The 12,028-nt window shown below is 31.9% G+C and overlaps 1 protein-coding gene across 9 annotated transcripts in view; it reads left to right on the top strand.

Moving 5' to 3' along the window:
* The window catches only part of LOC148619234 (unconventional myosin-XV-like), an 89,627-nt gene that overhangs the window by 36,311 nt on the left and 41,288 nt on the right, over positions 1-12,028 (top strand). For all 9 annotated transcript variants that reach the window (XM_088578905.1, XM_088578908.1, XM_088578912.1 and 6 more), the window contains 8 exons: positions 21-374; positions 1,209-1,286; positions 1,570-1,724; positions 2,146-2,316; positions 3,529-3,652; positions 4,003-4,178; positions 6,680-6,764; positions 9,593-9,673. In XM_088578905.1, coding sequence (XP_088435031.1) covers positions 21-374; positions 1,209-1,286; positions 1,570-1,724; positions 2,146-2,316; positions 3,529-3,652; positions 4,003-4,178; positions 6,680-6,764; positions 9,593-9,673 — 1,224 coding nt within the window. The remainder of the gene's footprint in view (positions 1-20; positions 375-1,208; positions 1,287-1,569; positions 1,725-2,145; positions 2,317-3,528; positions 3,653-4,002; positions 4,179-6,679; positions 6,765-9,592; positions 9,674-12,028) is intronic.

The following is a 12,028-nucleotide window of genomic DNA, read 5'->3' on the forward strand; positions in this document are numbered from 1 at the left end:
ATCGGTATTTTCTATTTCAGGATTTCCATACCAACAGTTTTGAGCAGCTTAACATTAACTATGCAAATGAGACAATGCAGTTCTTTTTTAATCAACACATATTTAGGATAGAACAGAATGAATATTCTAAAGAGAATATAGACTGGCGCCATATAGAATTCCAAGATAATCAACCAGTTATAGACTTACTAGCCAGTAAACCAGCTGGTATATTGTGTATTTTGGACGATGAGTGTAGTTTCCCACAAGCTACAGACAATTCATTTTTAGAAAAGTGTCATTTTCATCATGCAAACAATCCGTTATATGATAAACCAAGGATGTCAGATCCTGAATTTTTTGTTCGTCACTACGCAGGAAAAATCAAATATAATGTAAGTCAAATGATTTGTTATCAGATTTCACAAAATATTCTAGACTCTAAGATACTATGATGATACTTTTTGGTTGCAATTGAAATTCAACTTTTTGTTGGAAATTACAGTTTGTGGTTTAGCTGATTCACCAAATCATGAAAATTCAATTCCTTAGGAGTGTTTATACTAAACAACTATATAATATCAATATAAGATTGGAAAATAAAAAAAAATACATAGGAGAAAAAGCATATTAAAAGACTATAATTATATTTCCATCATGGCTAGCGGAAATAAAGGGTATAAAGAGTAGAGGGTTTTTTTTTTTAATTTGTGGACATTTAAAATGTTTGTTAATGTGAAGTATACATTTAGGTTGACTAGACCTAGAACAGATGTATGGTAATTTGTTGACTCTTTTATTAACTATAGGCATTGACAATGTGGACTATTTCTATAACATTTCTATGCTATTGTTGACAATGTGGACTATTTCTATAACATTTATATGCTATTGTTGACAATGTGGACTATTTCTATAACATTTCTATGCTATTGTTGACAATGTGGACTATTTCTATAACATTTATATGCTATTGTTGACAATGTGGACTATTTCTATAACATTTATATGCTATTGTTGACAATGTGGACTATTTCTATAACATTTATATGCTATTGTTGACAATGTGGACTATTTCTATAACATTTATATGCTATTGTTGACAATGTGGACTATTTCTATAACATTTCTATGCTATTGTTGACAATGTGGACTATTTCTATAACATTTATATGCTATTGTTGACAATGTGGACTATTTCTATAACATTTATATGCTATTGTTGACAGGTTCAGCAATTTTTAGATAAAAACAAAGATACACTGAGGAGTGATGTTGTAGAACTATTATGTGAGAGCAAAAATAGGGTAAGTATTAAGTATAAACTGTGGGAAAATAAAGCAGTAACTTTTAAAATGCAGGAAAATTTTGAATAATTACCGGTATTTTAATGTGTAGATCCAAAGTCACTGATCAAAGTAAACCACAAATGAACAGAGTTATGTCCCTTCTTATGGGATGACATTAGGTTTCATCCATAATTATAGAACTTGATGAAATAGTAGAGGAACAAGATAGTGTTTCAACTTACTAAGCTATATGAACTCTGCTTATATTTTTGAAATAAAAAAAGAAATGTTTTGTTTACAGACTATAGCCCAGATGTTTAAGGAAATGAGAGATCGATTTATAACTAAAACATTAAGTAAAACTACAGGAAGATATGTTACTGTAAAACCCAGAACACCTACAGTGGCAGCTGGCTTCACAGAATCTTTGTTGTCACTGATTGACAGTATGTCTAAGTAAGTGTGGACAAATTAGTTATCAAATTATGTCCTGTTTCTTAAAAATACATCTTGAGAAAAGAAACATGAATTCTTGAAAGTGTATGGACAATTTATGCATTCTTTATTTGCTTATGAATGATAATTGTAGTAAAGAAATGTTAAAGTATAAAAAGCCATGAAAAGTTCATTGATGAACCACAAAAGGCAATGTCTTTACCAAGAAAGTATGTCATTTTTTTAGAGTTTAACATTTGTCTTATTCTGAATGTTTTTTCCAGTTTTTTTTCCATTGTTATGATGTAACTAGTATATTATCTGTTAACATTTCATTAATTGATTTTGTGAGAGAGAGAGAGAGAGAGAGAAACTATGATTTGACATAAAAAATGAGTTGATCAAGTGTTGATTATCTCACATTGTCATTTCTACATTTTAGGTGTAACCCATTTTTTGTGAGGTGTCTGAAGCCCAACAACCACAAAGCCCCAATGGTCTTTGAATCTACAGTAGTGTTAGATCAGCTGAGATACACTGGAATGTTGGAGACTATTAAAATTAGGAAGATGGGTTACCCAATTAGGGTCAGATTCCCTGCCTTCATTGATAGGTGAGACTAATACTTACTCCATCACCTTGCCCAATGAAAGTCAGATCCCCTGCCTTCATTGATAGATGAGAATATTACTTATTGTCCCCCACCTTGCCCAATTAGGGTCAGATTCCCTGCCTTCATTGGTAGGTGATTCCCCTGCCTTGCCCAGTCAGAGTCAGATTCTCTGCCTTCATTGGTAGGTGATTCCCCAGCCTTGCCCAGTCAGAGTCAGATTCTCTGCCATCATTGGTAGGTGATTCCCCTGCCTTGCCCAATCGGAGTCAGATTCCCTGCCTTCATTGGTAGGTGATTTCCCAGCCTTGCCCAATCAGAGTCAGGTTCCCTGCCTTCATTGGTAGGTGATTCTCCAGCCTTGCCCAATCACAGTCAGATTCCCTGCCTGCATTGGTAGGTGATTCCCCAGCCTTGCCCAGTCAGAGTCAGATTCTCTGCCTTCATTGATAGATGGGACTATCAGAAGCCTGAATTAAGCAATATTTGTCCTTTGTTACAAAATGTTTTTTCATATTCTCTGTACTGTTATTGTTCTGAATTTGCAATTTTCAATGAAATACATCATTCATGTTGAAAGGAATTACAGTCATTGCTAATGCTTCTAAGTCCCATTTCTCACAATAATAAAAATATAGCAATAAGTTTGGAATAAACACTAATCAAAATTGTTATCTTTGAATATGATCGGGGATTTATCTTTGAATATGATCAGGGATTTGCTTTAGGGTTTTTTTTTTATAGTGGTGATGGATATAAAACAAGACACAATCCTCTATTAATTTGTATTTTAAATGTCCATACTCAGAAGCCAGTCCCACCTGCACCACTTTATTTTGTACACTGTTTGCTTAGCACTTAGTACGTGTTTGCAGTAATTCAGCTTTTGATATTAATAGCAATCATACCAAAAACTTTTTCTTCTGATTTCTTAAACTGAGGTAGCTGTATTTATTTTTTTTTTTTGCCACAATTGACTATGACAATGCATTCTTTCCAAATAAGAAAAAAAGGTGTAGTCATTGTTTATAGTCAAGTCATATACACTAATAATCAATGTGGAAAGGGTAAAGTTTAAAATGCACTGAATTATTTAGCAATCAAATCAATTAACTTCAGATCAGTTAGTAAAAAAAAAAAATAGGAAACTGTGTACTGCTAATATACTTTATTAATCTGAAGAATCAGATATAATTTTTTTTGTTTTGACAACAGGTATAGGTTCTTGTTACAAGGACAGAAGATAAGCACCCATCTTCTGCCTAATGATGTTTGTGCCACGATATTGAAGACACAGGGCACTGCTTTTATTGACCAGTACAGACTTGGGGCAACAAAGGTAACATTGTTTTGTTTCATATTGGATACTTTTTTTAAAAATATATGAAAAAATAAATGACCTTCCTTTCCTCTATCAGATCACCGATATATATAATTAACTACCAAGTGGTCAGATTGAATACTTTTGTAAACCAAAAATAAAAAATTTATGAAGTAAATTTTTACTTTGAGTTTGTATCTCTGTTTTCTTTTTATTTGGTACACAAGGAAAAACATCAAAACAATGGGAGTAGAGTATGTTGATGTTAATGATTGCTTCATCGTCCATTGTAAACAGAATCGCTGTTGTTCTATTATTTCTACTGAACTTTGAAGCCAAAATAAATTCATAAATAATTGATGTTTTAGGTGTTCATGAAGGAAACTTTTGAACAGAGACTTGATGAAGTATGTGGAAAGATCAAGTTAGATTCTGTTTTGATACTACAAAAATCAATCAGGACTTTCCTGGCTAGAAGAACATTCTTACGTACACTAGAATCTACAAGGAAAATACAGGCGGCTCTGCTCAGGTGGAGGGAAAGGTAAAGTATTTAAGTGTTACATTTTCTTTTTGTTTTTTTTTTTAATTTCCCTCAATATGGAGGCATAGTGAAAGGTGTCATGTAGATATGTATCTTCAGTTTTTGTCTGTCTGTTGTGAGAACCTCGTCCTGATATAAAATAATTTTAACTCAATTATAAATGTATTTTTGTATAGTTCCTCTTCAGCCATATATTGGGGATACACATTAATAGAAATATTCTTGTCTGTCCATCTGTTTATCTATGTTCCTTGTATGTGCAACTCTTCCTAAATTGTTTGATGGATTTTGATGAAACTTAATATGTAGGCATTAAATGTTTTGTGTATGAAGCTAAATAATCATTGCCAGGTTCTCTGAAAGGGAGATAATCTAACTTAAGCAGGATTGTGTCATTAAGTGAGTTTTGAAACATTTGACTAGAATATTGAAAACAATATTTTTTCCAAATACACCATTTCGATAATCCCCCCAATTAATCTTGGGTAGTCAGTGGCTTTCAATAAACTAGGCTTCTTATTAATGAACTAATTGGTACTACCTAATTTGAATGAATCCATGAACTAAGCCATATTCCATCACATTTAAACAAAATTCTGATTTTATAATTTTTAATTTGCAAATGCATGTTAACTTTTTAAGTGAATACTGTGTTGTAATTAGCTGTTAAGGAGCTGATGAAATCTTTCATGATGAAAAATTTTCACTTAAAGTCTATGGTCGCTTAAATGGCTAATGAATTCATTTACATTAAAGTGCACACCATGCTTCAGTTATATAACTATATATTTGGGCAGAAAAAAAACGTTTAAAAGCATAACTGACATTCCAATGTTTAAAGCACCTGTTAAAAGATGATAATAAAAATATGGACAGATATTTTAAGTATACAATTTAATGTACTTGTTATTTTCATTTGTACCCTGTAAACATTGGCTTCAAGGAAATAGATACATCTCTGTGATCTTGGCTTTCTTAATCCCCATCAGACATTCAGGTAATATCAAGCGTAAATGTCCATATCAATATGTTTACTATGAATAAACTCTTTTTTTTACTTTAATTGATGGTCATACATTAACTGTGCCCATTCTTCCATAAATAGTTAACAAAATAAATTACTGTCACAACAAGATATACATAGGAATTAGCCTGTTTGTCTGTTCATTTGTTTACTGTTCACATTTCTTGTAGTATGATTTCTCCTCAACTGCTCAAGGGATTTTGATAAAATTTTGTTGGAAAGTTGGGCATTGCATATGCATGAAAACATATAATTACTGTTGAATGGCACTGAGTGGAGATGTTTCACTTGTTAAAGCATTGTAAGGGCAACTCCATTTTAACCACTTTAGGGTTTTTTAATGAAATTATAAAGAAAGGGTTTGCATCATGATAAATGGACATGGAGGATTATAATTACTGACAGAGGATTCCCAAAGGAAGACAATTCAACTGAAGGGATGGCACTCTTTACGAGCTTGCTCATAGTTTATCTAGTTTCAGCCGTTGTCAAAATTTCTCAGTAATAGACTTAGTGGATGATTGCATACTCTTCTTGAACAGACAGGCAAATTGCCTCTTCCTTTAATGAAATATAGATGTACATATTACACCACCATGTTGCTGGAACAAGTTTTTGTAGTTTTGATCATAGGTAACTTCTAATCATGTTCATTTTGTTATTGGCATAGTAAAAATACAAAACCTTTTACCCATATCAAAACAAAAGATTTTTTTTTCTCAGAAAAATGTAATATAATAACTGTATTGAATTCAGAAAATTTGAGCTTATCAATTTTGACAACTAAAGCAAAATGTATGATACCTCTAATCTGTAATTTATATCTCTGTCATTGTTTCTTTATGATATAAATCTACAAATCCATTGTTTTCTCTGTGAAAATGGAAGATAAATTTTTATCCTTGTCAAGTTAAGAAGTTCTGACAATAAAGTTTTCAGTCTTTTTTCCCTTTAAATATGGTTTGATATTGGGATAAAACAGTTTAAACTTCAATCTTTCTTTCTGATTTTTTTTTCTGATTTGTTCACTTCATTAAGTTAATGGTATAACTTGTAAGTGCAAGACATTTAAACACAATAAAAATAAAATGCCAAGATGCATCTAACAATAGTTATTAGCTTACAATTTATTACAGAATATATGTGATAAATGAAGCTCTGAATACTAATGTCAAGTGTTGCCTCGAACAAAGTTTTAGAAGTTAAATGGATCACCTCACAAAGCTTTTATAGAGAAAAATAATATCTCTTAAAAATTCGGCCAGTGCTCTTGGGCAGTGTTTACATTGTGTCAGTACGGAGGAATCAGACTTGCTTTGAACTATTGGTAAATCTTAACTTGCTAGAAACACTGCCTGAGGTTAGAAAGTTTTCTGTTTAATTCAAAGTAATGGTGAATGTTGCTAGAATCAATTCCTTAGGTTAGGATGTTTTTGTTAACTCCAAACCTCTGACTTCTTCATTTTTGTGATTACAGGAAGAGGTTCCTTGCAGTGAAAAATGGAATCGTTAAGTTCCAGGCTAAGTACCGCATGTATCGACAGCGTAGATACTATCGAAAGGTTAGTTCAATTTTTTTAAAAGATGTCTTTATCTCTGAGTATCATTATACGCCAACTCAATAAATGTGTTGTTTATCTGAATCACGTCTGTCTGCCTAAATTTTGACTCCCAATGGATGGATTGATAAAATATATGAAGCATGAGAATGAACGTGCATATGGCCATTGTTTAAGGAGTGAAAAACTGCACAAAATCTTGTGTTTTCCAGCCTTTTTAACAGATTTTCCAATTTCTACCAAGTTTGAAGCGTATTTATGTTCAAATTAATATTATAAACCAATTAAATCAGCTATATAAACACATTAAAGAGTTGGAGAAACATCATAAAATTTTCTTCATGTTGACTGCTTTTTAGGCTAAATTTTGCCATTACCGAAACCAACTTCTTTGGTGTATGGCCTTATATTGGTAGATTTTGCTCGCTGTCAAAAATCAATTTCCTGTATGAGTTGTGTACACTTAGCATGACAAAGCATGCAACTCCATGTCTATTTTCCCGGTAATTTATTCATTAATGGTAGAAGCTACATTTACCTCTTCAACATAATCAGAAGTATTAAACAATCCTTTGCTAGCCTTGTAATCAACAGTGTTTTATGTTTTTATTGTAAAAGTCATTTGCTTGTGTTTCTCTGTAAAGTTTCGGTCACAATTTTTGATGATAAAACTGTTACATCAGGCCAGTATAACTTCATTAAATTATTGCATCAGGCCAGTATAACTTCATTTTTCAGTTCCTGTTCCTTATTAACAATTGCTGCCTCAGATTTGTCATGGGTTGTATCATAGTGTACTACTGTCTGTTTGTCCAAACCTCTTGTGCTTATAAAAGGTTTATAATAACTTATACTATATGTCTGGTAGGAAGGACCTCCTTTGTTATTCTTTGTTAATTAATAGAAACCTTTTTTTATCTGATCCAGACTTGACTCATAGTTGTTCATATGTATGTTCAATTATTGTTAAGCCATACATAACTTGGAAGCTTGGGTAATATTTTCATTCCACAAGTTTCTCTCAAATATAACCCTGGGTCACTAGTGACGTTTTCTGTCTTTTGATTGGCTGAGCAAATTTAACATTATTTTATTTACTTTTATGCATTTTAATACATGTATTCAAATTTTAAGTAAAATGAGTTTTAAATATTTTTTTCAAATTACTTATATTATCTTTTGATATAAATGCACAATTACAAAATTAATTAATTTAATATGATGATCCACATGTCAAATTGTCTGTCTGTCTGTCCATCATACATATGATTTCAGGATGATAATGTAAGAACAATGGGTGCTCAACCAAATCTCTTTTTGAACTATGACGTAAGGTTGTGAACCATAACATACAGGTCAAATATGATTATGATGCATATTGTGTTTATCCTTTAAGAGTTATGGTCCTTTTCCATCTCAGAAGATGGAATGTTGGGTATCTGTTTTCACATGTTCAGCTTACTCTACTTTTATAAAATTGCTTTTGCTCTTAATTTAAATCACAAAAAAATGAAATCCTCCACCCAATCTTCATGATGAACCAGTAATCTTAAGCCTGTGAAAATGTTGTTGGGCCATTTACTGGTGGGCCAATAAATTTTCCATTCAAGACCAATAACATCTGTATGAAAAATTCTTCTAAATATTGTTTGGGCTTGTGGATCAAAAAGTTTACCATGAAGACTTCCATCCAGCAGCCCTTTGTTAAAGGAAAGATTTAATGGAAATCTACCAACTACCTCAGATGACCAATTAAATTTTCAACAAATATATTTTATGGCTAAGGTCTGACAATGTTTTGTGTGGAAAACTATGATAGGTCATCATTTGCTTGTTGTTTTTGTTTTTGTCTTTGTTTTTTATGATGCATTTGATGTCCCCACATTTTATCACGTCACTGCATGATACTTTGTTATGCCTAAAGCCACACTACTTGATAAGGAACACTAGTTACATGTACCAATTGCGAAGTCTGTGCAGTTCTACATTCAACCCCTATAATGAATTAACTACTATAATATATATAACCTCTGTAATAATTGAATTTCTCCCTTGAAATACTGTTTAACTTGAATTTATGGTGTTCATCTCATCAAGTCTATTACATTTTTTTCTTTAAGACAGGATAAATCATTCTAACACCTTGAAATAGATATCACTAAACCTTGTAAAGTTGGTGTTGATGAGACCATTGGTCCAAGTTAATATATATCATATGTCTTGTTAAATGAACTTGTCTTTTCCACCCATTGGTGACCTGAGGCTAAAGACGTGGTTAGCAAGAGATATCAAATATTAATCATTTCATCAAAATATTATACACCCTAGCCTAACCATATTATCTGGTTGCTATTCCTTCCATTTTAGTCAATAAAACTTTACCTAGAATTAAAAATAAGATTTATTATTTGTAAATCAAAATAGTAATTACTTTTTCATTGATAGAAATGAGTGTAATCAATCACTCAGGTAATTTGTACTTGTTATGATATAATTGGCTGTCGATATTACATTGTATTTCTTTGATTGACAAATTGTTCCGCTTCATTAATTTCACATTGTTTTGTCTGGGTCCCTGTATGTTTTGAGGTGATGTGATGGATGGAGGTTCCAATCTATTGATGAATGACAATATTATCTCCCAAATACATATGTATCAATGCTGGACTCCTGAATAATTATATTTATGACATATTTTAATCTCTTTAGTGCCAAAATTTAAGAAATATCATATGATGTTAATGCAAACAGGCTTTGATTCATTGGATACTGAATATGCTTCTAGCGAAGCATCATCATGTGCTGCAGAAATCAGGTTTTATTTCTTACAGGAAATACGGGAGAAATTAGAAAGAGAAAGGAAAGAAAAAGAGAGAAGAGAGCAGGAACTAAGAAAGGAAAAAGAAGAAAAGGTAAAGTTAGATTTGTAATTCCTTGTATAGAAGCCAGTTATACTACTATTGTGTCTTACATGTTGCTATCTTAGTCTTTCATAGTACAACCTTATCCATCTTTTTTCTTTTATGGAAATCTAAAAACCCTTTAATTTTCCATCATAAATCAAAAAATCTGGATCTAATAACAGTTTTTTTGTTACAGGTATAACATGAATATGTATTTTCTTGTTAATGGCCTTGTTTAACACATTTAAGTATTAGAAAATCGGTCACATATACCTTACAGTAACACCTTACAAATGATTTATGTATAAACTTAGTCTCTTTGAAGTTACTTATAACTACTATTGAGACAACAGTCCATCAGAGGACCACATTGCCTTGTCTCTACTGTCCATCAGAGGACCACATTGCCTTGTCTCTATTGTCCATCAAAGCATAATTATGATAGGTTTACTGGGCCTTGCTTGTCAAAGTTTCTAGCCTGAACATAATAAGAAATCTTTGGTTAAGAAAGCAAATGTTACAAACATTGGAATGCTACTGCAGTCATTTTTATGGCACTTAAAAGCTGATTTTTTTCATACATGTGTATGCTTTCCTTTGTACTATATCGTAGGTCTGTGTAGAAAGGGTAACTGTATTTGTCTGTAACATTCAATATAACAAAAAATGTTTCATTATAAACAAAAGTTACAGGGCATATAGGAATCTGTCTGTCTGTCTGTCTTACCATCAGTCTACATGACATGTAAATAAAGACATTATGTAAATGTACAAGAAGCAAAATAATGTCGGGGCACTCTAAGGGAAGATAATCCAGCTGAAGAGTTTTACATGTGAAAACTTTGTAAGCACGACTCCTCCCAAACAGCTCATCCATTTTGTTGTTTGTTTGTTAGCCTGTCACCAGTTCTAATCAGCAAGTCTTCTCAAGCCTCTGCATGGAATTTGATGAAACTTTCACACTGTTCGTATCACATTATGCCATTTTGCTCTTTTTTTGGGGGGATTTTTCCATCTGAATAACTTTTATGGGATTTCCTATATGGTTCCGAGGGAACAGGTGTATCACAGAGTGAGCATTGCTCACACTTTTCTAATCTGTTTTGTCTTTGGTTTTCCAATGCTAGGTTTTCAAAATTATTTTAACCCTATTTCCATTAATTTTACTTCATGAAGTCAATATAACTTATGCATCACATTAGTTTTGTAGTCATAAGCTATAACTTCTAGCACACCCATTTAGATTTAGATCTATCTTTTTTTATCAGATTCATCCAATACTTGTAATAAGAATATAATACAGGAAACCATTACATTGTTTATCTATCATTATTTTTAATAGCTAAGTATTGGAAAATAGATTGTTCATGGCATTATGTCAATACAATATTAAAAGCTCTAGCTGTAAGGCATGTAGTTTTCTGAAGTGTATATGCATTGTTTACTGGAGTATATATGGGTAATTATTTCGTTGTACCTGTGTTTAATATTGTTTTGGGGCCAGCTGCAGCTTGCCCTGAGGTGTGAGGGTTTCCTCGTCATTCAGTGAAAACCAATGGATGGCCTTAAGCCAACAATTTGCATACCAGTATGGGTGGGGCTGTTTAACATATTCACTTTACTTTCATTCTCCTTATATCATTTGTTACTTGTATGTATTCAGGTATTAACCGATAGGTTTTTCTTATTACATATTTATTTTTTACTATATCTTATTACAATAGATGCAGTTTCCTCTAAACTAATTATTTTATTTTAGGAACTTTTGAAATTGACCTGTATTCTACATAGGAACATGTAATGTTCAAAATGGTCTCTACTAATTAATGTTTTGTTATAAATTTTTGACCATTTAAGGCTAATATAATTTAATTTTACCTTCCATTTATATTTGTATCCATTTTTATACAAATACAAAAAAAATTATTCAGTCATATAATGGTATTCCCCTGTCCTTGTTGTCGTCATCGGTGTCTATTAACTTTCCTTTACATACGATAACTTGAACATTTTGCCATCTCCCTTTTTTTTTTTACCATAATGTGGCAATGTATCGTTTAATGTTCCGTTAATGACTTTTTTTGTGGGTCTGTCAAACCATGAATTTGAATTCTTCATAAAACATAAAACTTTCATTTAATTTGTAAAAATTAAATCAGTTTAAGGCATGAAAAACAAACCAACTTCTAATGACAGGGTGATCACAAAAATTTAATTTCACAGTAATATGGAAAATCTGTAATATTATACATGTGCTCTATATTGGTATAACCTGGTCTGTCCATTCTTCTGTCCCTCCATCCTTACTTAATCCAAATTATCTCAACTCCCAATGAATGGATTAATTCCAAATTTTGTATGTGG

Source organism: Perna viridis, chromosome 4 (assembly GCF_037379345.1).
Source record: "Perna viridis isolate PV_CMFRI_1.1 ecotype Kerala chromosome 4, ASM3737934v1, whole genome shotgun sequence".
Classification (NCBI taxonomy): domain Eukaryota; kingdom Metazoa; phylum Mollusca; class Bivalvia; order Mytilida; family Mytilidae; genus Perna; species Perna viridis.